This window comes from Eleginops maclovinus, chromosome 14 (assembly GCF_036324505.1).
Source record: "Eleginops maclovinus isolate JMC-PN-2008 ecotype Puerto Natales chromosome 14, JC_Emac_rtc_rv5, whole genome shotgun sequence".
In the NCBI taxonomy this organism is placed as follows: Eukaryota; Metazoa; Chordata; class Actinopteri; order Perciformes; family Eleginopidae; genus Eleginops; species Eleginops maclovinus.
Genome location: NC_086362.1, coordinates 11,129,235 through 11,155,450, shown reverse-complemented (window position 1 = coordinate 11,155,450; position 26,216 = coordinate 11,129,235). Strand labels below are relative to the sequence as shown.

Genomic DNA, 26,216 nt, shown 5'->3' with positions numbered 1-26,216 from the left:
GTACTTATTTTTGTGTTGCTAATAGCAAATTATAAATAATTCAATGTTGCATTTTTTGCCCTCTAATTTTAGAAGTTATTCAAAGGCGATGTTATGTTAAATGGTAAGGAGTTTAAAAAAAACCAAACATGTACCACTCTGTTTTGATATGCTAACCATTAGCTTCTGCCACACATGGGAAAATGGAAACACTGAAGAAGGATGCCTATTTTATATTGGACTGTCCCCTTATTTTCTAAACGCACATCTATCAGTGGTTTACTTAAAGCAGCAGCCATTCTGTTGTTAAAAGTCAACGCTAGTTAGCCTAGCTTTGGAACATTAACACTGGTTCCCACTAGAAGTTTACAATTTGTTTCAACATCTGAGTCTCTAGCTAATAGCTGTGTTCATTCCAAACTTATAAAATAGTTGTACTGGATAGCGTAACGCAACCATTTGTATCCATTTCCCAGAGCATACCAGTTTAGACTGACAGATGTATTATCGTTGCCCAGACAGCTGTTGGTTTACCCTCATTTTATTAACTTAAAATCAACTTGCAATTCCTACAAAATTGCATAAAACATATTTCACTAAAGTCAAGAATTAGCTTAATCAATTTACAAGACAGTGGCTGGCTAGAGGGAATGAGGATATACTTTGCATAAATGGTGCTTGCTAAAAAATCTCAATGAAAATGTTTTTGGCGGTTTTGGAGCTTGTCTTTCTGCTGAGGTTATAAAAAACATAATTGTATTTTACTCTAAAGAAAATAATATAATTTTGTTAAGGTCCTTCTAACCCTACCTTGCAGATCTAACAACACTGTCAACTCCTGCAGTAGATGCACACGCCCGTTTGCGTGTGACTGAAATGTCTTTTGATGTTTGTGGTCTCTATGCACAGGCAAGACTGACCAACTCACTTCCTGAGCTGTGCAAAGTGACGGCCTAATGTTCACTGTTTCATAAACAAGTCTAAGCTGAAATGGAAAATAAGATCCTCCCATTTTTGTTTTAAGAGAATATGAGTCAGAGCATGTGGCAACTATGAAAAGAGGAAGCAACAGTGTGTGTAAAAGGTCTTTACGTTAATAACACTTATTCAGTACAAGCAAATAACTTCTACAACTGACCTAGGAATACATTTGGTTCATTACAACACATTAAATTTCATACTTTATATTAAGCCTCTGCAGAACAATACAGAAGATAGAGTGGTTAAATACAATACTAATCTAATCTGACCCCCACAGTTCTCACTTTTCATATTTATTTTTTGACCATGGTGTTGCACCAAATGTTGACGTGTTTAAAAACAGTAGGGTTAAATACATTTGTTAGTGTGTCGTAACTGTAGAAATATGTCAGAAAAACTATGAGCACGAACACATGAGCTGGTTACTAAAGAACCACATTGACACCACACCTCATTTTTCCACTTCTTCAATACTGACATTAAAAGTAAACCAGGTCAGACGGGGACAGATATACTTCCTTTGTACTTCTGCACTGTTTAACACAAATATAAGTGACCATATACACATCCAAATTATCTTTCTTTATATTTATCGAAATATATGTCAAAAGCAGAGACATCAAGACAACTTTTAGTTACAATAAAAGAACACAAGCTTGTAGAAAAGAGAAAGTAAAAGCGACTGACAGTAACCTCTTCTCCACCATGACCTCTTGTAGTTAGATGTATCAGTGCCTTTCATCTGTATCTATTCACTTTTATGAACTGTGGCTGTAAGTATTTGCTTTCTGACAAGAGAAGTAAGAAGCAGAGGCGTCATTGTGAACTCAAACAAACAAACAGGATCATGATTAAAACCACATTTCCTGTCAGGAGGGGAGGGCAACAAAACCACCTAGATTGAACTCGATGTGAGCGAGCTGACCAGAGCGGGAAGATTCTTTTCTTTTCTTTTTTACTTTCTCAGCAGGCTGCAGTCCTTAAAAATACATCGCTAAATGTATGAGTGTTTCGGACAAAACAGCACATTTCCACTACAGTTCTAAACTTAGTTAGTATATTTAATATATATATATATGGTTATTTGTCATAATATACTATATTATGACAAATAACCATCATGCATAGTTAGATCATTAAAACTTGAGCACATTTGGCAGCTGTAGTTCAAAACTAAATGTTTATTTTGACCAAACTTATCTACATAAAACCATCAAAGTGAGCATTTATGATTGCATAATGACTAAACGTGAGGCAGTCATTCAAATATGGCGCACAGGGTCTACAAAAAAGTATATATACACATGTCTGGTGACCACAACATTACCTCTATATCAGTCTGTGGGGGAAACACACAATAATCAATGTGTCTTTGAAAAGGCAATGTCTTTGTGGTGTGTGTGCACTTCAAATAACTTATCTTTTCGATCTTATCTATCTTGAGGTAACGCCGCTCTGTAGCTGGTGTGTGTGTGTGTGTGTGTGTGTGTATGTGTGTGTATGTGTGTGTGTGTGTGTGTGTGTGTGTGTGTGTGTGTGTGTGTGTGTGTGTGTGTGTGTGTGTGTGTGTGTGACACCAAATAAGCGTAGAACAGTGTAAGCATACAGCTGGAGGAATGCTGCTCCCTACCGACCAAAAGCATAACTGCATACAACAATCTGACACAGGCCTAATGTTGAATATAAACGTGGACTCCACTGAGTTTAATTTAGATGTGCAAAATATTGGCAAACAGTTGGATAATGTCTTCTGTCACTCTGGAGCTTTCCAAAGTCTGAAAGAAATATAATGGGGGCTAAAAGTTTCAGTATCTCTGACTCTGTTGTTTCACATTTGACCATCATTTTTGTCTCTGTGAGTATCCTTACTTTATAACAGTGCCATGCAAAACATTTTGGAAACCACGTTAGCAACAATCTGAGATTTAAAAGCATGGTAAGACAACTCAAGTCATGAAAAACCAACTATTATGGTTCCAATGTCAAATGCATACAAGTTAAGTGGTAATACAAAAGTAACATTTACAAAAAGATCCTGCAGAAAATAAAGAGAAATATTGAAACAACTGCATTTAAAAAAGAATAATCACTCATCATTGCCATTCCTCATACATATATGAGGGTTAGGATTATAAGGACACTTTAGACTTCCCAGTAAAGAATAAACAGGCTTTAAAGAATGTTTAAAACACACAAGTTAATCTTATAACATTTAAAAACATACGCTGAAATGGCAGGAGTCAGTGAAAGGTGTAGAAAGTGTGGTCACTTCAGGTCTGACAGTCTTACTGTAGAGTAAACCGTCTCCTCCTCTGTGCTCTTCTTTCTTTTGCTCTTGCTACGCATCATTTTGAACTCCAGAGCGTCGTACTGCAAACCGTCAGATTCCTGATTCTGTAGAAAAAACAACATAACAAACCGTTATAAATATGTAATGTGTCCATTACAATAAAACATTATTTAGAGCTTACCTCAATGTTAGGAGTGTATTCTGCCACAGAAGTGAGGGGGGGAGACACCCCTGTAATAAAAGAAAATCAAATAGTATCGTCATTCCATTAGTTCACAAATGATAAAAAATCAGGTGTGTGGTTCATCCAATGACAGCTTGACAATGTTTCTAAAAAATATACATTTAACTAACTTTGTTTTCTTGTACCCCGACAAATTGATTGTATTAATATTGAACTAGTTGAAAAAGAGATCATTTATGTTATAAATGCTTTGAATAACCCCAATAAAATTCCAAGAGAACGATAACTCAAAACCTTGGGGGAAAAAAAACACATTTCTGCCAGGCTAAATAAAAGTAAGACAATATACTTTAGACATTTTGTCATATAAGCTTTCCTCCTTTTTTCCTGACAAAAAGAGCAGCTAAATAATAAAAAGTAGTACCTCCAGATTTACCTTTTTTTCTCCTTGACACTTTGCAGAGGATACCGATTAAGATGATGTTCAACAGAACAGACACGATAAGAGCTGCAACCACACTTGGCAGCAAGAGAGGGAAGATGTCCTGCCTTTTCTCTGTAAAACATCAAAATAAATGTACACAAGAAATAATCAAAATAGATGGTTTTAATTGAGATTTTTTTCAAAATGGCGCTCACCTACAACCTCCAGTCTTGTTCCTTTCCCAAAGACTACCTCTCCACATAAAGCCACAGCACAGTAATACGTCCCGGCGTCAGACAGGCTTACATTCTGCTTTGATAAACTGTGCACACAGCTCCGTGCAGGATACTCGGACCCCAAGCTATGCACACACTGACTGCTGCTGTTTCTGTGGATGTACATTGTTCTCAAATGAGAGTTTGTTGACTTCTCCCTTTTGAACCAGAAAACACTGTGTTCTGTGTCATTGGTTCCAGTGTGCACCGTGCAGTTCAGATTAACAGAGCCTCCATGTTTCGCAAAGTCGGACTCAGGCTGCTGGAGTGAATAACTTAGACTGGACTCTGAAATATAGAAATTTAAAGAAAGGGTTAGGAAATTGAGGACACAATAAAATAAAAGGAGTTTGTGTCCCTAACCTGGAACAAAATACCTTTCAAAACCAAAAAAGTGCCATTGTCAAATTCAGTGACTGAGCCACTGGTTTGTCCACAGTAGTATATAGCTGAATCCGAGTCCTGGACATTAGAAATGTTCAGATGGTAGATCCCCGGTCTGGTGTGAACTGCAAAGCGTTGGTTGTCTTTAAACTTGTTGTAGAAAATGTTCTTGTTCCTTAAATGTGTGTAGATAGAGGATACTATTTTAGGTTGCCTCCCTGCTACCTGCTTGTACCAACACAGGTTTTTGGCACTGGAGGTATAGAAACACTTTAAAGTCACGTTTTTCCCGGGTTGGGTGTAGAGCAAAGCGCCATCTGAAATACAGACAATTAATTACAGTGGAATGCAACTATCACATTTGAAAATCTCATGCATCACAATCTGAAAATGCCTATGTTAGATTTACAAAAAATACACTTACAGGCTCTGAAGAGTATAACTACGAGCACATAAATCTTGAACATCCTTTACGTGCCGTTGCTCAGATTCTGCCAGTTTGATAGAGGTTTCAGTAAAAGTGTCGATGTGAAATGTACCACCGTCAGTGGAAAGAAGGCATGTGTCAGTGACCCAGGTAATGTAGAACTGCGGATGTAAACACTTCTTCAAACGGAAGTGAAAACGTTTCAACTGTTATTTGTCCTTTCACCTAAAACCCAATCTTTTTTAGAACATCCTTTTCGGCTAAATATGTCACACTTTGGTTTTGATGTGGTTTAGATGTATTGTTCACTAAGTTTTGTGCATGAAATGAGGCTTTAAATGACTGCCGAGAACAGAGCCAGCATAGACATGAAATATTTTCAGAACCTCCTCCGAGCCTTGGACTCATTTCACCTCCTCCTCCTCAGTCATCTAACCTGCGCCTGGGTTCCTAGCTGACCTTAACAGTAACATAGCCTACTGTTAAGGTCAGCTAGGAACCCAGGTGCAGAACAGAGACAGGAGGCCAAGGTTGGTAAATAATAATGTGTTAATAAAGAACGAGAACTGCTAGGGGTAGGGGCAGTGGGTGGCCATGGAGCGGTGGAGTCAGGGTAAATTATACGTTTCTACATTCCAAAAACAACAGAGATGATTTTGTTTGTACTATCTGTTAGGGAATATTTTGCTTAGGTGTTTAACCTTTGACCTGGTTCATCATTTTCTTCTTCCTCTGTCTGTATTGCCATGGCATAGTTTTTCAGCCTTGCAGGTGCTGTTATCTTCATTAAGGAGGGGCAGCCTGGGCTTCCGAAGCCTTGTTGTTCCCACAGTGCAAGCTCACGCTGACCTAAGATTGGCTTTATTGTTGACGGTCAGCTGGGCGCCAGTTTATCTGGCCCCAGATGCTCCGGTAAACACCTTATTTGTGACCTAGATGACAGTTTTAGTTAGACGTATTGTCTGAGCTTGTTTAGTCTGGCGTTTGAAGAATGTTGATTATCCATTTGGAACTAGTTAAAACCTCTTCCTATTTTCGAGATTTTCAGAATTGGTCGGGCAATCACGCTGTCAACTCGTGGCTGCAGCAAATGTCTTGTCAATTCTCCGGCCGTTAACTTCATAATAAACCTCCAGTGTATGTAGTCAAAGTTCCAACCCCCCGATGTCTCTCTGAGTTTTATCTCCATTGCTTCAGAAGTTTCCACCACACTATCAAGTAAGACTAAGTAGTATTCCCAAACCCTTCTTTTTATCTCACACACACAGACACCTAAAAACAAACATCAGTGGTACAAAAAGCAAAAGTGCTTGTGGCTTTATAATCTGCTTAATCACCACATAAAAAAGTCTCTATCACGTATTTAGAAAAAAATGTAGACAAGAAGAACTGAAACATAGAGTGAGAGAGAGCAAGAGGATATGAATATCCATCCATCCATCTTCTCCCGCTTATCCGTGGTCAGGTCGTGGGTAGCGGTTCCAGCAGAGAGCCCCAAACTTTCCTTTCTCTGGCCACATCAACCAGCTCTGACTGGGGGATTCCAAAGCGCTCCCAATCCGCATTGTTCCTCCTCAATCTGAGGTATATGAATACACATAGGTAATGGCTTTGATGCTTTTCTCAATGAAGAACTCCTAAAATATTCCAAAAACCTAAAACATGCCAACACCACAGTGCATCAGCAGATGTAGATAGAATGGGAGGATGAAACCCTCTTTATTTGTCACATGCATGCACACAGCAGAGCACACACAGTGAAATTAGTCCTCTGCATTTAACCAATCCTAGTACTAGGAGCAGTGGGCAGCTATCATGCAGCGCCTAGGGAGCAATGGGGAGGGGGGATTGGAGGTGTCCGGTGCCTTGCTCAAGGGCACCACAGCAGGGCCTAGGAGGTGACTGGGACCTCTCCAAGTAGCAGTCCACTTTCCATATTTCAAGTCTGTTCGGGGACTTGAACCGGCGACCCTACGATTCGAAGTCCAAGCCCCTACTGACTGAGCCACTGCTGGACAGTGTCAGTGTTAACCTTGAATGCAACACAATGAGGCCTGAGACGTGTTTATTTTGGTACCGATGAATAGGAATGATTGGCACATGTTTTCTCGTGTTTCATCATGCAGCAGCTTCTCTCCTTCTCATGTTTGGTAACTTCTGCTTTTCTTTTCTTGAGGTGTTCAGCATTATTTAACCACCGTGTGTGTAGGAACACCGTGGTAGAAAACTCCTAAAGCTGATATTATTTTTGATCAAATGCAACTTTAATCTTGCAACTCAAAATGCAGTTACATCATAAACATAGAAATTAACCAGACTATGTTTGTATTTCACACGTTCTGCTTTCATTTGAGTTTCAGAGAAAAGGCAACTCTTCCTCATATCAAGACTTATTTAAAGTAGATTGACACTTTAAAAAGCTAGTGTGTTAACCTCAGTGGTATACAGTAACTGAGTCCTGCACGTAATTACATTTTTTACAACGAGTATTTCCATTTCCTTCTGCTTTTGACTTTGAATTCGTTTTTTCTCAACTGCATTTATTACATAGAAGTTTGCTGCTTCGAAGAGTAGGTTTTAGGTGCTGGGAAAGTTTAAGATTCTAAATCTAAGATTGTACACAACTTTCAAAGATGAAACAGAAAATGTGTTATGAACCACTAGGAAAAGATCCTGCTTCCATTTTCATTTAATTTGTTTGTTGTCGGCAGCTGGAAAAAGGCAACTGCAGTGATAACTTTAGCCAACATTTGAAATGGACATCCTAACTATACAAAATGAAATGAAGACTTGTCTTTATAAAGATGCTGTTTAGAAGCTGTAATTTGCATGGCATTCATGTACCTTTCTTTGCAACGCTTTTCATACCTTGCTATGTTACTTGCTTATCATTTATAGACTATAATTTTCAGTTTTCTCAGAAACCAATAGACCTTGATTATATCAAACACCTGACTATTATTCAAATAAGTGTGGTTTCACGCTTAGCTCTACTTTATCTTCTAAGAACTTTAAGTTCCTTTTGAGGTTTGTGACTTCCTATTACTGTACATGTACGCCCACTAGGCTTTCGCTGGATGCTGAGTCACATAGTAACATAGCTACAGAGACCTCATCGGACCTGCCTGAGACATAGGAATAGGTAAGAAAACTTTTCTTGGCAATGCTTGTTATTGTTTTGCTTTTGCAGAGTTTGCATCAGTAGCAGAAACCACTAATGCTTGGTGTATTGTGTTTACACCTTTTTCACATGTGAAGGCTGTGATTAACAGGATATTCAACATATGCCTGGTCACGTCAAAGAAGAGTACATCAGAAATGATGTTTGAGTGCATTGCTTTACTGAGTATAAATGTTTGCTGTGTAACTTGATCCGATTACAAAGACTTACAGTTAGACTGGTAAATTCAATTAAATTCCGGGGAGGATATGGGAAATGTAAAAGATAAGAAAGCAAAGATATACAGATGCAACACAGACTGCCCACACTATAACAGATTATTCTGTAAGTGGGTTTAAACAGGAAAACATACGGTGGTGTATTGCTATCACACTAAAAAAAAAAATAATTATCACGTTATAACGTGATATTTTCACGTTATAACGTGATAATTATATTTTCACGTTATAACGTGATATTTTCACGTTATAACGTGAAAATATAATTATCACGTTATAACGTGATATTTTCACGTTATAACGTGAAAATATAATTATCACGTTATAACGTGATAATATCATATCTTGAAATAACATTATCACGTTATTTTGTGATGAGCTTTTATCACGTTATTTCATGATATTTCACGTTATAAGGTGAAAACATGGCTTTACTTTGATACACAGCCAAGCCAGTCTACTAGCGCGCTTCCCTTTCACTTGAATGTCCAATCTGTAGCGTTTAGGCCTACTTGAGAATGGCTGAAAATGTGGATTCTCCACTCTGGAGATTTCTTCGAGGTCGGGGTGTTCCAGAGGACTGTCTCTTCCGAATGGAGCAAGATCATGTAAGTGTATTTTACTGTCCTCAAATTGTAGTTTGCTGTAGAACTGCTGAACATGGCTGCTAGGTGCTGTAGCGAGCGATAGGCAGTGTTGGCAGTGCGCAGCCCTGCTAAAATGCGGCAAATATGTGACCTTATATCAAAGATACTAAAGTCCTATTTTACAGTCTCTGCTTATATCAGCTATAAGCTCTGACTGACACATGTTTGTGGTTTTCAATTTTCACGGATAAAGAACAATATTGTTGACGGCATGCACTAAACCGCAAGGGTAAGCTAATCTGAAAATGGGGGATAGTTGCTAGCTATTTGGCTTCTCCAGTAAATGGGAGTCTGCTCCCAAGCGCTGTCCTGTTTGGACTTTGGGCACTTTCCCCGGTAACTTCGGTAAACGCTCTCTTACGAGCCTTAAAATGGCACAGCACTTTGGACACACCATCATCAGGGCCTCACATGAACTTGAGTAGCCTATTATTAGCAAAAACATGGAGTGGAGGGATCCTATGTTGTTTCAGAACTAGTTTTGGTATCACTGCAATACTACAGTTTTTACTAGAGAAGGCTGTAAACGCAATGTTTGGACACTAAAAACTGCTTCATGAATAACCTTCTGTACTTCAATGCAGAATGCAATACTTTTAACACGAAATGTGTAGGCAGTCCTATCCTGCAGGGTAAAAAGAATAGCTAGTGCCTGCTACGCCATCGATCGACCGACAGATAGGCCTAATAAAGGGCGCCATATCTAAGGCTGTTTGCTTGTAAACTCTGATTCGGGTGATGGTTCAGTCAGTCTAGCGTTTGCCACGGCACAAATAGCAATGATAATCATTCCAAGTTTTGAGTCATTCCTAGGTATATCTAAATAACATGTGAAAAATCTACAGATTTATATAGTGAAACATACTTTTTTTTAACGTCAAAGTTGGAGATTTCCTATTCATTTTTCCATAGGGAGGCAACGAAAGGGAAATCCGCGTAGCCTACTATGAATAGGACCAAAGAGATATCAATTTGAAACGTTCACAGTTGTTAATTCACATTAAGGCAACTATTTTTTGTTTTAAAAGTTTTCGGAAATATGATGATTAAATGTCCAAATGAGATATCATCTTAAATAGGCTATGTGGTTTAAAAAAAGACCTATGCAGCTGTTGCAGCAACAGGCTAAACTTAAAACAAAAAGCAAAATTCCCCCTACATCACATATTCAAAATCTACCTTCTAGAACAGACTTTTTTCAAGATGAAGGTAGATGCAGGTAGATTTTAATATGATACAATGGGGTTTAAGGATCAATAAAAGGAACCATTACTATTGCAATTTGTTTTATGTTTGGCCCTTTTTGGGTTTGATTGACTGGACAATTAGTGATCTGAGTTTAGGAGTGTCATTTTAGGCTATATGGCCAATAGTGAGAAGTTGATTGATGAGACTTGATTTTTTTTTGTCTTAATTCCTTCAAAAGGTGAATTTTAAAACACACTGAGCAACAATTGAAGAATACATTCATCATTTCAGATAAAAGGATTGAATTAGAATGTATTTAATTACCAAACAAATGATTATTAATTTAATTACTGTATGCATTCATTGTTTACTTGTTATAATCACTTAGTCTCAGTTCATAACGATAATGGTATCATACTACGCCCCTTCTTTGATTCCTGTGTGTGTACATACAGTAAGTTGTGTAGTCTTGTACTTGAGTTGTAATTATTATTATGTCTTCACAGATTGATGCCACAGTCCTTGATTATATGGATGACAACACTCTGGCTGACTACATCCCAACTTATGGAGACAGGATTGCGGCAAGACGCTTCTGTTTGCAACACAGTGCCACTGCCAAAACAAAAGAATCTGCAAAACATTCAATGCTGGAAAAACTGAAGAGAAAAATGGGCATTGCTGTGAGTGATGAGAACAATAACCAGGAGACGTCTACCAAAAGACAGAAAATACATTATGCAACGTGCAACAAATTTGCAGAAAGGAAGACAAGAAAAGTGGAGTTGGGATGGATTCACGAAGGCAAACAAGTCAGAAAGCGCAAAGGAGGGGGGACAAGGACCCTTGATGTACCCAAAGAATCAAAGAAGACTGACATACTGCAGTATGCCAAAGATATTTTCTTCCCAAATGGAAAAAATAAGCTAGGAAAGTTTGAAACATTTAGCCATGACATAGTAGATTATCAGGAAGAAGCTATTTTTGATGATGCTATTACAGTTGGGGAACTCTACAGCGTACTAAGAATGGGAGTGTTGAGATTCTACCTGTGCACAAAGGTTCCAAAAGATAAAGATGCTGAAGAATGTGTCGGGGAAGAATCAAAGATGAACCAACAAATGCAGAATAGCATGCATGAAGAGGACGAGCTGCCTCTTCAAACTGTCGATATAGAAGCTTTTCTAGACACATCTGAGGTGATGATTGGCCCTTTTCTCGGAGAACCCATGGCTGGCCAACTGGATGACACTTTGTTATATCAACCTGACCTGCTGCTCAATGAGGACACTGCCATCATATCAGTCATATTCCCCAGTGCAAGCTCAGCACTCATCATTCCAGACACAGCAAGTGACAACTCATCCAGCATGTCTCGCTCCACAAGTGCAGCAGAAATTGCTCCCGAGTCAGCTATAGATGATGTAGCAGGTACCTCTACAGATTCATCTGTTGTGAATATAACAATTAAACTACACAGGGTCAATCTTCTGGAAGAGATGATAGCCCAATTCAAGGATTCAGCACTTCTCAAGCACTCCCTTCGATACACTTACATTGATGAAAGAGGAGCCGACCTCAATGGTGTCTCAAGGGACGTGTATGCTGCATTTTGGACACAACTTCTGGACCACACAGCTGAAGGGGAGGACCTGAGGGTTCCATCTCTGTGTCCTAAATGGCAAGAGGAAGAATGGAAATCCATCGGCCGAATCCTACTCAAAGGATTTCAAGACCATGGCTATTTTCCCTGTCGCTTATCCCCCGCTTTCGCAGTTTCACTAATTTTTGGTGAGAATGAAGTCTCAGATGATGTGCTTTTTGAAAGTCTTCTTCTGTTTGTTTGTCAATCAGATAGGAAGTTAATCACTACTGCCTTAAAAGAAGATCTTTCAGAGGACGACAGGGATGAGCTGATAGATCTGCTGGACCGCATGGATGTGACAGCCCTTCCAACACGAAACAATTTGAAAGGCATCCTTCTAAAGGTGGCACACAAACAGCTTATCCAAAAGCCAAGATATGCATCTGAGAAGATGTCCTTGATAGCTGGTGCCTTCCTAAAGGATGCATTCACAAGCCCTCAACATGTCTTGGACATGTATGAGGAAAAAAAACCAACAGCCAAAAAGTTTCTGAAGCTACTAGAAGCCTCTCCTATGACTCAAAGAGAGACCCAGAGCCTTCGTTTCTTTCAACAATATGTTCGCGGATTGGATGCTACAGGTCTCAGACGGTTGTTAAGATTCATCACAGGGTCAGACATAATCTGTGTGAACAAAATTGAGATTGTGTTCACCCCAATAGATGGACTGGCCCGACGACCTGTGGCCCATACGTGTGGTGCAGTTATTGAACTGCCATGGACATATGCTACCTATCCTGAAATGCGCACTGAATTTGACAGCATTTTGACTGATAAAAGCGCATATGCATTCACAATTGTATAGAGTGGTATGTATCTCATCTGTCTCAGTGTAACAGGTTCATTTTTGAGAGACGGAGGTACACATCGTTTGCAAAACAAGCCTTTTTCTTTCAACATGTTGAGTTTCAGAGAGCAGAGCTCAAGATTTTACCACTTTTTTGTGTGACTGATTTTAATGTTAGTTGAGCTCAAATCTATTTCCATATGTAACCTGTTGATGAGTTCCCACAGAGAGCGATATGCTTAATACCTGTATATGTATGGGGTCGTGCTGCTCTTGTTTGTTTATATCTAAACTTGTTTTTTTATTAGGTAATTCATGTTGATGAGTTCCAGAGTGCTGTGAGTTCAAGACCGATTGATTTCAATGTTAATTGAGCACAAATCTATTTCTATACTCTTGTGACCTGTTGTTTTATCAGGTAATACATGTTGATGAGTTACCAAAGGCAGCAATGTGATACTACAATTGTTGCTATACATGTTACTACAAAATAAATGTAGACTTGCACTTATCACTCATTTTTTCACTGATCATATTGCATCATAATGTTGGGAAACACAAGAGTTTATTTTGTGTCATATTTAAGTTTGTTTTATCCTATAAAAAAAGAAAACATAACCACACTGAATTCTTGTAGGCCTATACATTACTTGGTAAACTACAGTAGGCAAAATAGATCAATAAATTAAAACAAAAATATTATGGTTGGGATCTGTCTATTCCTCAAATATGAAATGTTCAAAACAAATCAACACAGTTGACATTATAGTCCTGAATCAATACTCCAGAAATCATGGGGTAAATTGTGTAAACCAGGGGAAAAAATCACAGCTAGAATGCCTATTGCCACAAAGTTAAGTGAAAATAAAGACTTAGTTTGAACATTATTTGTCCTGTCTGAAAGAGAACATATGGTAAAAACGGGCAAAAGACAACCCAAATGTGTTTTGGTCTGTATGTCTCCCTTTACAGCAGAGTATGGATGGATGCTCGCAAAAAAAGGTACAGTTCAATGGCTTCCTCTGCAGTAGAGGGTGTGTGCAGATGATTTTCTGCCATTGCGAGACAGCAAATATCAAAAACAGTCTCTTCGCATGGAAATGGTCCTCTTGGCAGGCATTCCTCTCGGCATAGTTGTACTTGTTGAGGTCGTACAGTTTTCAAGTGATCTGTACTGCCAAACAGTTGTGGAATGCTGTACAATATGAGTGGTTGTCCACTTGGAGAAACTGCATTCCTGCTTGGGCGAATTCTGTGGCAGTTCCAAAGCTGGGCCACTTGCTGCAGCTCCCTCTGAAAAAAGGACTAGAAATTAGACTATGCAGGGGCCCCTTTTCAGACCAAACACAGCCCCTTTAGATAACAATGTGGTAGCCTACAGAATAAATGTTTTTGTTTGTTGATTCAGGCATTCAAAGACAAACTCATGTTGAGAAAAAATATATTATTTAGAACCTTGGGACAACCATAATGCTGATTACCTCCGTCAAGGAGGTTTGGTTTTCGGTCGCGTACGTTTGTTTGTCTGTCTGTTTGTTTGTCTGTTTGTCAGCAGGATAACTCAAAAAGTCGTGAACGGATTTTGATGAAATTTTGTGGAGTTGTTGGAAATGACAAAAGGAACAAGTGATTAGATCCGCATTAGCGTCTAGATGTTATGGCGTGTAGATGCTATGGCATCAGTGACCGCATGGTCTTGACGGAGGTTTGCGCTCTCTGAGTGCTTCTAGTTCCAAATGTATTTATGTTGGCAGAAAGTAACAGTTCTGACGGGTGCTGCTCCAGTACCAGCATTGTGGAAAATAATTATCCCCACCATATAGAACTTTTGGCGATATGTCATATTTAGTATTAAATTAAATTGTATTGAATGGATAAATCAAATATCACTATGGGAAAGTGCTTTCGTCAATCAATTGTGCCCCACTCAAAGCCTATTACATTTTGGCGACACCGTCTGGAACTTGTATTTCGTCAGCTGAGAGCTGAGATGCGCTCTCAGAGTGCGCTCCGACGCAGAGGACCCAATCTCACCAACAACCCTCTCTAATAGACGATCACAGTTATCCAAGGCAAACATAAGTTGAAACTAATATAATATATCCATTTAGACATTTAGCGTACATTTACTTTCAGCTTTTAAACAGGTACCGAGGTTCGGACTTTGGTGGCCTGCTGGCCACCAGGGCGCAATTTTGAACAGCCTGCAAGGGTTTGGTTTAAAGATTTTACGCTATAGGCCTAACACACAGGGAAACCAAGGTTTGTACCTACCTCAATTATTTCCAAGCACGTGAACCGAATAAGATTCATGTCCAAGAAATCGCCTGAAAAATGATCCTGGTCTTTGAGCTCTTGAAATGTGTTCATCCAATATTGCGCATGGTGTGTTCTCAGAAATCCCCACCATTGTTCAATTCTTTGATTATGGTTACTCGAACCGGTAATGTAGCATCTTTCGGAAAACGCATCATTATGGGTACCTCTTAGAAACTGTTGCATTTGCCCCAATACACAATTCTCAGTGCCCAGATCAGTTCGGACACGAGAGGGAGTGCCGCCCCTGCTGTCAACCTCATCAATAAAGTACCCCGCAATGACCCTAGGATTGCTACTGGTGGAATACGCGTGTAGCCATATAACCATACGCGAGAAACCGTCCACTGCGCCATTGATGCATATTCCATATGGTTTCAGCTTGTCATATGAATCCACATGCCATAAGAAGTTCGGGCCTGGGTTTATGTACCGACGTCGTCTCAGACGACGTCTTAACCTCAGCTCCACTCCTTCTGGGTCGAGAATTTTCAGGAGACAGCGAACAGTGGTCTGAGTAACAACCAAACCCGCTTGTATGCATTTCAAATGAATAAACCTGTAGCCATGCAACATTCCATAATGGTTAAGTTGCTCCTGAATGAAGAGCGCGACTTCCACCAAGTCTGACTGGGCTTTCCTCCTGAACAACCCCAAGAACTTCAGTCGCCTCCTTAGCGTTGGCATGCTTATTATAATTCCGTCCATCCTAAGAAATGCCAATATCTCCCAGTGTCTCAGGCCAAGTAGGAAATAAAAGCATATATTATCAGAAACATCCATCTCGGGCAATTCGGTTGCGCGTCGGGACGTTTTACTTCCTTTATAGGCTATTTCTTTGAAGCGAACGCTGTTTCGTCCATGTCATTATCTTGAAATAACATGATATTTTCACGTTATAACGTGAAATTATCACGTTATTTCATGATAATTATATTTTCACGTTATAACGTGAAATTATCACGTTATAACGTGATAATTATATTTTCACGTTATAACGTGAAAATATCACGTTATAACGTGATAATTATATTTTCACGTTATAACGTGAAAATATCACGTTATAACGTGATAATTATTTTTTTTTTTAGTGTGATAGCAATACACCACCGTAAAAACAGGCATCTTTTCAACTTGAGATTCACACGTAAATAGTGAATTTGAAGTTATACAATAAAACATGGATAGCTGTCTGTTGCTTAAATTGCACTAGCCTTATTTTATTGTTTCTGTTATAGTTTGAATTTTAAAAATAAGTGCTGTTTGTTTGGTTATATTATGTTAACATCAATACATCTATTGTATTAATAATGTATTAATGCGCTAAAGCTAAGTAAATATATAATAAGCTCAAAATTAGGTTTTAAACTAACAACAAACATTTTCTAATTTAACTCTTATTACTGATCATAAAGCCTTATTCAATTGTTGATGAACCATTACCTCCTGGGCGCACATGTGACTTTTTATAGGTTGCGCAACCTATTTAAAGGAAACCTAATTTTCATGCAACAGCTAGAGATAGCTGACAAACTTCACACATTCAATTTCCTCTCCCCTCTGCTTGCATATATACTGTTAATGTGTTGAAGCATGAAAAACAACTGGGTTGAAGAATGCATACTTGTCGTGAACAACTTCCGTTGTTTTCGTAACGTAATGTAATGTTAAGAGCTTAAACTTCCCTATAACATCTGAGTTTTATAATGTATCTCTCTGTTTTAGATCACCACAGCGTGAAGACAAAGGTCCAACTTTAACATCAGCTCATCGAAACATCGAGACGTTTTTCCGTCAAGATGCACTGTCCTTACAACCAGAAGGCAAACCTCAGCCTTATTACCCTATCAAACCAAACGGCCAAGATGACTTCTTTAAACATGTTCACCATTTCCCTCCATGGCATGTTCTCTTCCATCGGCATCATAGAGAACATCCTCATCCTCGGAGTAGTGGGCTTCCATGTCCGCCGCTCTGTCATCAGCATCTGGATCCTTAACCTGGCAGCCTCCGACCTACTGGCCACCGCCTGTCTGCCCTTCTTCACCCTCTACATGGCCCGCGGAAACACCTGGACATTGGGCACGACCTTCTGCCGCATCCATTCCTCCATATTCTTCCTCAACATGTTTGTCAGTGGCTTTCTGCTGGCGGCCATTTCTATGGACCGCTGTCTAGTGGTTCTGAGACCCGTCTGGGCGCAGAACTACAGGAACGTCCAGCTTGCGTGGAAGGTATGTGGGGTGATTTGGACCTTGGCTGGGCTCTTCACGGTTCCCTTTTACATATTCCGTGACACCGTTAACCTACATAATGGCAAGATCCTATGTTACTACAATTACGCTCGACTCCTACCTGCTGAACCTTTTGATCTTGGACGTTTGTGTAATCAGCGGAAGGAGGCCTTGGCCTTTATGAAGCTCTTTCTGTCCTTCCTGATCCCTCTACTGATCATCATCTTGAGCTATGCTGCCGTGAACATCGGCTTGGCGCGCAGAGGCTGCCGACGCCCTTTCCGTTTCGTTCGGCTGGTCATTGCCGTGGTGGTTAGCTTCGTCCTCTGCTGGGCTCCATACCACATCTTCATCATCGTGGAGGTGATGGCACCCGTTGGGCATTCAGCGCAGGAATTCGCAAGCAGGGCCCTCCCAATTTCAGCAACGATCGGCTTCCTCAACAGTGTCCTCAACCCCATTCTGTATGTGTTCAGTTGCCCTGACCTATGCAGGAAGATTAGACACTCTCTGAGCGCCGTGATGGAGGCTGTTCTGGCTGAGGATCTGGCAGAACAGGCCCGACGCCGCAGCACCGCTCGCAGCTCCATCAGCACCACCGAGATTGTGTTGAAGCCTTGTGTCTGAAAGCAGAGGAACCGGTAGAGTAGTAGAACAATTGTGCTAATCTGCCCAGAACCATCTGAAAGTGTGCCTTAAACGTTCTTATAGTTGCCCTACTTCTTTGTTTACTTTTTTGAAAGAAGCCTATTATGAGACAGGCCTTTATTTGTTGTTGTTTGTGTGCTATAGTTTGAAATTCCTCTTGATGCCGTTTCTTATACTTGTTAATTGTTAATAGTCGTCAGCACAACAAAAGACTCCTTGTTACTCACCAATCTTCAGGCTGGAAACACAGTCGAAATACAGTCGATGCTTAAATACCAAACTTCCATCTGACTAGCTTCTTTTTGAGTCAAAGTCAAACTACAGTCAGTGAAACTCAATACTTTTGCACAAATGTCTCAACGAAAACATATCTAGAAACTGTTTTTTTTTTAGCTAGCCTTGTAGATTGTCAGGCAGGTTTCATTTGAACACAAATAGTGACATTTATTCAAAAGTCATTACAATTTCATGGAATTAAATGAAATGAATACTTAATAAAAACCCTACATAGATAAGAGAATATTACTAGATCATTATTCAATTGAAATGTATTTAGAAATGCTTCCAATTGACCTGGAAGCTTAGTTGGTATAAATGCTCCTGCTCCTGGCATGCTTTAAATAAATACAAAATAAGCATAAAGTGCAACAATTCATTGATTAAAAAGGTATTTCAAATATCATTATTTTTGAAAGGTAGAGTAAAATCCACTGGGCTGTTGTTGTTGTTCTGATGGAGTAAGTGATGTTGCAATGTATATTATAATAAATGTTACATGAGCTTTTACATTGGAAATCGTTCATCCCTCCTCAATATTTTCGACACATGTTTGGTAGCTTTATTTGTATCTGATGGCAACATACACTGCTATAATTATCCATTCATGAATTCCGGCTTTTTTTTGTAAATTGCATGGTCCTTCCAATGTGTCGAGGATTTGTTCACATTTTTTTTCCAATCTGACTGATTTGTATTCTACAGAGAGCAGAAGGATGTATTAATCATTACTCTACAGTCAGTACTGAATACTTACACCTATGCTTATAGTGCATTTCATCACCTCCACAGTGACATAACGCTTTCTGAATGATTTTCTTATTTTGACTTGAATGCTTGCTAAATGTTCTCTTTACTTATCACTTTGTAAAAACTGTTAGTACTACAAGTCACAGATACATGCGATGTTTCCTGCTAGATGTAATAACTATCTGCAGGAACTGACACAAGCAACATTCTAGAGTTAGATTATGCTCTTCTTTTTTTCATAAATTTGCAAATTAAGCTTGTAATAAGGGAAATATGTCCATTATAGTATTCTGCACGTGTGATTCCTTTGTTTTAATGCTGTGAAATGTATAAACATAAATAAAAAAAGAGAAAATACCGATTTTGCAATGATATACCCGCAGCCATGCTCGTGTTTCCGTAGCGGTTTGAAATAAGTGAGCGTAAACAAGTGACAAAGCATGAATATTTATTTGTTGTTTAAATGAGATTAAAACCTTTGTGAAGTGCCAGCATTGGTCTATTTCCATGAACTAGCTAAAAAACAAATGTTGTAAATAAATGAATCAACTGTATTGTCTCTGGCTTTATGTGGTGACAATGGGTGTGGAAAATCTGAGAAGTCTGGATTTGAAACGGAAAACTGAACTGAGCAAATTGGGGTTCCAACACTCTAAAGGCTAATGTAAAAAGGCAAAATAAAAAAGTGAAAACAAAGTGACCATGCATTTCCACTGGGTGGCACACTTGCTTTGAGTAAGCTTTACAGTCAAATCCAAATTAAACTCCTCCTAGAAGATTATTATGACCAGTTTCAGTCTCTTTCTTCTTGTCTGGGTGAGCTCTTGTACTGAGGATAATCTTTTTTCGGGAGTTTTGCCCCCTTCCCAAACAGGGTAGGGATCTCTGCAGCTCTAGCCGGGCATCAGTGCACAGGAAGATGTAGAAGAGGGGATCCAGCAGGGTGTTGAGGCTGGTCAGACCATAGCATAGGCGATAGACGAGGAATATGGAATGCTCTAATCCACATGGGTCGTCAGTCAGCAGAAAGGAAACAAATCTGTATCCGCCCACAAGGTGATAGGGTCCAAACACAACAATGAAGTTGACGGTGATCACAACTAGGATGCCCATGATTTTGTGCCGCTCATGGTCAGACAGAGAAGGAGATCGTCGGAGTGTCACCCCAATGTGGGCTGATGTATAGCTAAAGGGAAGCAAAATTGCACATTAAAAGACTCAGAATTTAGAAAATGATTCTATGTTCCCATAGGACATTGTACCAATTGTCTTAGTTAGAATGAGTTAAGGTTAGGGTTTGGGTTAATGTATCAGTTTTTAACCCACATTTAATTAGAAACCATTTTTTATTGTAATATACAACTTAAGGTTGGTCAATACTTGACTTCCCTTTTGCTGAAGCAGAGATTTGACAAAGACAATACATCAACAATTATGTAAACAGGTTTACACAACATTACAAAACATAAGATTTACTCACCCAAGAATAGCACACGGCAGCATGAAACCCAGGGCCGTGGTGGTGATCTTGAAGTAGGCGTATCTGGTGCTGATGTTGTACTGCTCCAGGCACAGCAGTCTGTCAGAGTCAAACACTGACGGTAAGAGCCCACTCAGACAGAACAGAAAGGTGAGGGTCCAAACAGCCACACCGGACACCGCGGCCACCCTAACAGTCCGTATCCTGCGGCTGCTCAACGGGTACACGATGGCCAGGCAGCGGTCCATCGCTATCAGGCACAGGAACATGACGCTGGCGTAGACGTTTACATAAAACACGTACCCCACCAGCTCGCAGGTTAGCTGGCCATAGGGCCATTTGTGCTCACCTTGGAGATAAAGAATCCAGAGTGGCAGGGTGAGCAGCTGCAGGAGGTCTGACAGCAGCAGGTTGAGGATGTAGACCAGTTGGCAGCCTCCTCCGCCTGAACGACTCAGTTGGTACAGTCCCCATAGAGATAGTAAGTTGCTTGGGAGACCCAAAGAGAAGATCAGGCTGTAGATACAGGTCAGGCCAAATATGTCCGCTTTTAACGGGAATTCACAGCTTTTGTTGGACATGTCTTTGTTGGTCAAGGACCTGACATAGGAAACTAGAAGTGACCTTATTTAGACATGGACGATGACTTGGTGTAGAAATACTCATAAATTTTCCCTAGCTAAAGTTGCATGCAGTATGAGACACTTGCATACTTTTCATGAATGAATTCTCCTGTGGAAAAGGTCAGCTAACGTTGTGTCAGTAAACCATTCTCCAAAGCATCCAGGATCCATCAGGGAATACAACACCTGCAGATAGAAGAGAGCATTCTCAAATCAGCAGGAGCATGAGCAGCTAAACCGTGCAATTCCAACAAAGCTTTTTCCACTCACCTCTTAAGGGTTAGGATTGACTGTGTTGCACAAAAGCTTGCTGCCCGATCTGCTGCTGGGTGACCTGTACTGAAGAAATGCTGGGAACACGGTGTCTCGACCAAGTCTATTCTGTGATCGTTTCCTCCACAGGAAACCTACTTCTTCAGCTTTAAAAGCAACATCCTGAGGCAGGAGCACGCCTTTCTGCCTCAGAACAAAAACATATACTCTCTCTTTCTCCCTGTTTCAGCTCTCTTACTCCAGACGATGATTAAGGTGGACACAAGCTGTGAGGAAAGGAACTGATGTGCGGCGTCCACTAATGCCCTTTAGATTGTCACTTGCTGGCTATGTGCCATCAAACACATTAATCTTTCGCTATGCTGTCTTGATATCTTTTCCTGAATAGAGAGTTCGGTTTTTTCATGTTTATCTCATGCAATTCGCAAGAGAGTTGATTGAGGGACAAGATTAAGACCACAGAAATAAAGCACGCAAAAACAGCCTGCTAGAACTAAACACATTTATTCCAGTCAAAGTGAATGTGTGGGGATTTTATAGACAGTGAGTGGGTTTACATTTACCCAGAGTGAACTTTGCTCATGTCCTACTAGGAGAAAAAAACAATCCTACACAATTGAAATTGTTTTAGGTAAGAATGGGTATGTTGAGACAATGGGAGTAAGGCCGTAGTTTTACCCCATGGTTGTAAAGGGAGGAGGGTGTAATCACTCACTTTGTTTCCTTTAAAATGTCATCAATCTCTGATTAATTGGATAATCCAAAATTGAACTTATACTTAACAATACTCTTAGACATGACAGCCCATATTTAATTAAGAACATTGTGCTCAGGCCTCTGTGACCTGTCTAGTCCACATTAGCACGAAGAGACAGATAACAACTGTATGTTGTGCAATCAATTACAGGGGAAAGTGTCTTTCAAAAAGACCTCAGTTGATAGGTATCAGATAAGTTGCGTCTCGACCAGGCTGGTGGCAGGAGGTTTTCTACTTGAACTCCATGGCGTATATTTTATTACGCAACACTTTCATATGTCACATTATCACCTCTTACACTCAGAATAACCACCCAATTTAGCCAAATCACTGAACACGATGTAGAAAGAAAATCCCAAATTAATATTCATCTCTTCATCTTCATCTCTGCTATAGTTAAGTGACAAGTATATGACATGCTATAGTTTAAGAATACCAGCAAGTATTCTTTCTCCTCAGTGATAGAGTCCTTGCTTGACCCGGTCTTAAGTTCCTTTTTCCAAATGGAGCTGCTTCAAAAACACTTGTGGAGACCCCAATCTCACATTTGTTTGTGGTGTGTATTGACTCATGATAAGACTCAAGCATGTTTGCTGTTTTAATCTGTTTAAAGTGTTGGTATAGCATTCACACATTTTAACATTCATAGAATGATGACAAAATGACTGTAAGTCAGTATAATGCACATAACATATTGATTGTAATTTGGTATATTAGCACATGTTGTAAGACAAAGTCCAGTGTTTTTAATAACATACATACATGATTCCATAACTGATGCATTTGTCAGCAGGTATTAAGTAGGAGCCTTGTACAGATATTGCTCTATGTTTTGTAGAAAAAGCAAAATATAGTGTTCCAGTGTTCTTGAGGATTTAGATTTGTCTCAACAGTCTATGTGGGAAGCTTCCTTTTTGTACAAAGGCCTTGTGTCCCACAGGACGTAAGTGTAACTAATGCTAAACCTACAGTGGTCAGGTGGAGGCTGACACCTAATCTGTCTGTGAAATCTCGATAAATCTTGATGTGATATAAAATTGAGTTTATTTAGATTATATATATATGTCTTTTCTGGTAGATTCAGTTACTCTGCCTTTGTCTTCCTCTTGGACCTTCGACAGCAGAGAATCTTACAGAAAGACACTGACGCCCAGACAAAGGCTGCAATGAGAGCCATTAATAAAAGAGCAACATCCAGGTTGGAGTAGGTATACCAAGGCAGACTAAAACCTACTGACTGCAGATGGGCTGCTCCTTTATTCCTGATCACGTACTCAATCCAAAAAATGGCGGTGTCCATGGGTGACATTGGCTTATCATGGTGTAGCCGTGAGAGACGCTGTATGTTGTCACGGTATGAGGGAGTCTCTAGAATGTCTGTTATAGCCTCTAGGAAGTCTTCTTTGGTGAGTGAATAGGCTTCCAACACCCGAGCCGCCCCGCGTACCTTCAGCCGGAGTAGGTTGTCAAACTGGTCAAAGAGGAGGGGCAGGCCCAGAACAGGAACACCGTGGTAAATGGCTTCATACATGCCGTTGGTGCCGCCATGGGCTACAAAAGCACGAGTTTTGGGGTGACCCAGGAGGTCTCTCTGAGGCAGCCATTCCACCAGCAGGGTGTTGTTTCCCAAGGATGATGGCTTTTCACCTATAAACCTCCACACCACCTTCTGAGGTAGTTGTGCAAAAGCAGCAGCGATGGCCTCTGTGGCCTCGCGAGGCAGTGCTGACACCAGCGTCCCCAGAGACATGACCACCACCCCATGCTCCCCAGAGCTCTGCATAAAGGCCTCGAGCTCATCAGGGAGGGGACTGGGCTTTTTGCACTGGAACCCTCCTATGTAGACCACGTTGGGCATTGTAGGTCGAGGGAACTCAAAGACGAAATCCGTCCTCACAAGCCACATATCGGCTGCAAGCTCTAAAGACAGCAGATCTGTCCCGGGAGGGAAATGCTTTTGGAACAGATCTGAGTAGTAAGGGTTGATGAAAAAGTGCTGTTCAACTGAACTATATATATAATGCAACATGTTCTTGGTTCTGTCCAGGAAGTCCATCTGATCATCAAGTTCACTGCCTGACACGGGGACATAAGAGACAGGAGAGGGAGCTATGGTTAAATGGCCCTCCCCATTATTAATCCAGCGCACATTGAAAACCATTGGCAGTTTGAGGTAACTACCTAGAATAACCCCTGTAGTCAGAGCAGGATCCGTTAACATTAAGTCAAACTTGGCATCTTGTATAATCTTCATGAAAACAGGGTCATCTAACATTTTAGCAGATGCTCTGGAAAGGATCCTATGGCCTTCTGCCAACATGGATGTGATCAAGTGCTGTTGGTAGAAGGTGCGTAAAAAAGTTGGCAACCTGCGACGCTCCATAACATTCAATAGCATTTTATTGTAGTAGTCCAAATCCGATTCATCCTGCAGCATGGTCACATTAATAGAAGTAAAAATCGGAGAGTTACTAGGGATGAACCAGCTCTTAGGAGACCGCAGGACGGTGATTTCGTGGCCTTTGGAGTGTAGTTCTCTGAGGATCACCTCCATGTTGATCCAGTGGCTGCCATCAACCGGCACTACTAGGATCTTGCTGCCACTACAAGTGGGACTGAGCAACAGGAAGAAGATTCCTGACAGGATTACAGCAATCATGCTGGAGATTTCCTTTGAGAGACAACAGGCAGATATAAGGAGAATTGTTAAACTCAGCAATAGCACACATGTCCGGCAAACATAAATGTGACAAACAAAAGAAAACGGCATGTCTTATATGTGCTAGTCTGTTATTTGTGGTACAATCAAACAGTGGTTGAAAGTAGCAGAAATAAGTAGCTTAAATGGGAAGTTGTGATTTGCTGGAATGCAAGCAAAATGCGTTGCATTTCTTTGTGGAAAACAGGGGATATCCAGCACCACAAGAGAAGAGAGGGGTCAAAAGATTATCTTCGTTGTTGAGGTCAATGTCCTCTGCAATGATTTACCATAAAACTGACAATGCTAAAGAAGTTCAGCCAACATAGCTTAAGCTTTGTTTAGCATATTTGTACTATAAAGGTTCACAAGGGTCACCAATGTGGACCTTATACAGACTGAAGTGTGACGTTAATACCTACTTTGAAATACTGCAGCTTATCAAACCTAACCCTAACTCCTCGGCAGCTGGTTGGTAAACTGTCAAGTGTTAAGCTAACTTCATTATTGTGAAAAAACTGGCATTGGGTCTTAATTACAGCAACAACTGGACTTGTCATCATGTCATATCATTTTCTGCATTTTCTTAGGATGCAAGGTAAGCAGTAAAACAGCAAACTGAAACACTTATAAGTACAAAGCAAAATGATATTGCATAAATTAGACACACACATATTTTGGATCAAAGATGAGCCTTCAAGTCGAATCAGACCCCACGTTTAGAGAACACATATTACACAGTCGTGGTCGTTTTGAACAGTATATTGTCCTGTATCAAAAACATATTCCACAGTCCAACAGCATAAGAGATGTTTAGTTAAATGCTTAGTTGTTGAGTTAGAGTTAAGTTAGTCTAAATCCTCACCTGGTTCTTGTTGTCTCAAAATCCAAGGCATGAGCTCCAGGTCCTCAGTGAGCTAGGAGACTATATTATAATTGCACCTTCACACGGCTTCCCTATAACACACACTATTACCCTGTGTTATGATGAAACTTCTCTACCAGGTCTAAGTCCAGCATGTGGGTTATGGGTTAATCTCAAAGGTCTGTACATTGTGGATGACGTTAAAAGCATGATATAAACATATCCTTGTTTTATTCTTCACATACAATATACATGCAAAGCTACACAGCCTGTTTAAGGGTAAATAATATAACTAACAGAAAACAGCATAATTCAAATTGCTGCTAATTCACATTTTTATTTGAGTATACTGACATGCTAGTTAAATACACAGCGTATGTAATCTGACTGTTGAGGCAACTTCTGGGAGAAAAGGGAGTGTGTGTGAGACGGGAGTGGCAGGGAACGAGGGAAGAAGGAAGCAGCAAGGTCATGCAACGGAGGGAAAATAAAGTATGCACTGGTGATTACAATAACAGCACGAGTCACTATTCAACGGTCATATCAGCGAGTCGCAGCCTTTCCCTCCACTCCTCTGCCTCTGTGGACTGACATAAACCTGAGCCAGGGAACAATCTGCTCGAGGTAACAGCAGACCAGAGAGGTGAAGACAAGCAGAAAGACATTTGCCGAAAGGGAGCTTGCCT

At 40.2% G+C, this 26,216-nt stretch overlaps 4 protein-coding genes across 5 annotated transcripts; 1 reads left to right on the top strand and 3 right to left on the bottom strand.

Moving 5' to 3' along the window:
* Nucleotides 1–20: 20 nt before the first annotated feature.
* On the bottom strand, nt 21–5,071 carry LOC134875706 (uncharacterized). Of its 2 annotated transcripts, none has more exons than XM_063900305.1 (6): nt 4,942–5,071; nt 4,511–4,834; nt 4,074–4,421; nt 3,859–3,990; nt 3,432–3,481; nt 21–3,354 (listed from the first exon to the last, which is right to left on the bottom strand). In XM_063900305.1, the coding sequence occupies exons 1-6, from the start codon at nt 4,982–4,984 to the stop codon at nt 3,226–3,228; spliced, it is 1,026 nt and encodes a 341-aa protein (XP_063756375.1). In that variant the 5' UTR covers nt 4,985–5,071; the 3' UTR covers nt 21–3,225. The 2 variants fall into 2 exon arrangements, with proteins under 2 accessions (XP_063756375.1, XP_063756376.1); XM_063900306.1 differs by having other exon boundaries at nt 3,871–3,990.
* Nucleotides 5,072–7,296: 2,225 nt separating this feature from the next.
* Nucleotides 7,297–19,615, top strand: LOC134875773 (prostaglandin D2 receptor 2-like). Its single transcript, XM_063900414.1, has 2 exons — nt 7,297–8,086; nt 16,652–19,615. The coding sequence occupies exon 2, from the start codon at nt 16,726–16,728 to the stop codon at nt 17,785–17,787; it is 1,062 nt and encodes a 353-aa protein (XP_063756484.1). The 5' UTR covers nt 7,297–8,086; nt 16,652–16,725; the 3' UTR covers nt 17,788–19,615.
* On the bottom strand, nt 19,266–21,503 carry si:dkey-165a24.9 (probable G-protein coupled receptor 132). The gene is made up of 3 exons (XM_063900415.1): nt 21,208–21,503; nt 20,315–21,123; nt 19,266–20,020 (listed from the first exon to the last, which is right to left on the bottom strand). The coding sequence occupies exons 2-3, from the start codon at nt 20,893–20,895 to the stop codon at nt 19,594–19,596; spliced, it is 1,008 nt and encodes a 335-aa protein (XP_063756485.1). The 5' UTR covers nt 20,896–21,123; nt 21,208–21,503; the 3' UTR covers nt 19,266–19,593.
* A 1,049-nt stretch (nt 21,504–22,552) lies between these two features.
* ugt5g1 (UDP glucuronosyltransferase 5 family, polypeptide G1) lies at nt 22,553–25,659 on the bottom strand. The gene is made up of 2 exons (XM_063900413.1): nt 25,531–25,659; nt 22,553–24,638 (listed from the first exon to the last, which is right to left on the bottom strand). Exon 2 carries the CDS (start codon nt 24,624–24,626, stop codon nt 23,052–23,054), a length of 1,575 nt encoding a protein of 524 aa, XP_063756483.1. The 5' UTR covers nt 24,627–24,638; nt 25,531–25,659; the 3' UTR covers nt 22,553–23,051.
* Between the last annotated feature and the right edge of the window lie 557 nt (nt 25,660–26,216).

Excerpts from the sequence above, each read along its gene's own strand:
- LOC134875706 (XM_063900305.1), bottom strand. The coding sequence starts at position 4,984 with ATGTTCAAGATTTATGTGCTCGTAGTTATACTCTTCAGAGCCT. Across the intron at positions 4,422-4,510 it reads CACTTTTTTGGTTTTGAAAG|AGTCCAGTCTAAGTTATTCA; the intron begins GTATTTTGTTCC and ends TCTATATTTCAG. Across the intron at positions 3,482-3,858 it reads AAAAAAAGGTAAATCTGGAG|GGGTGTCTCCCCCCCTCACT; the intron begins GTACTACTTTTT and ends CTTTTATTACAG.
- LOC134875773 (XM_063900414.1), top strand. The coding sequence starts at position 16,726 with ATGCACTGTCCTTACAACCAGAAGGCAAACCTCAGCCTTATTACCCTA.
- si:dkey-165a24.9 (XM_063900415.1), bottom strand. The coding sequence starts at position 20,895 with ATGTCCAACAAAAGCTGTGAATTCCCGTTAAAAGCGGACATATTTGGC. Across the intron at positions 20,021-20,314 it reads CTGCCGTGTGCTATTCTTGG|CTATACATCAGCCCACATTG; the intron begins GTGAGTAAATCT and ends GCTTCCCTTTAG.
- ugt5g1 (XM_063900413.1), bottom strand. The coding sequence starts at position 24,626 with ATGATTGCTGTAATCCTGTCAGGAATCTTCTTCCTGTTGCTCAGTCCC.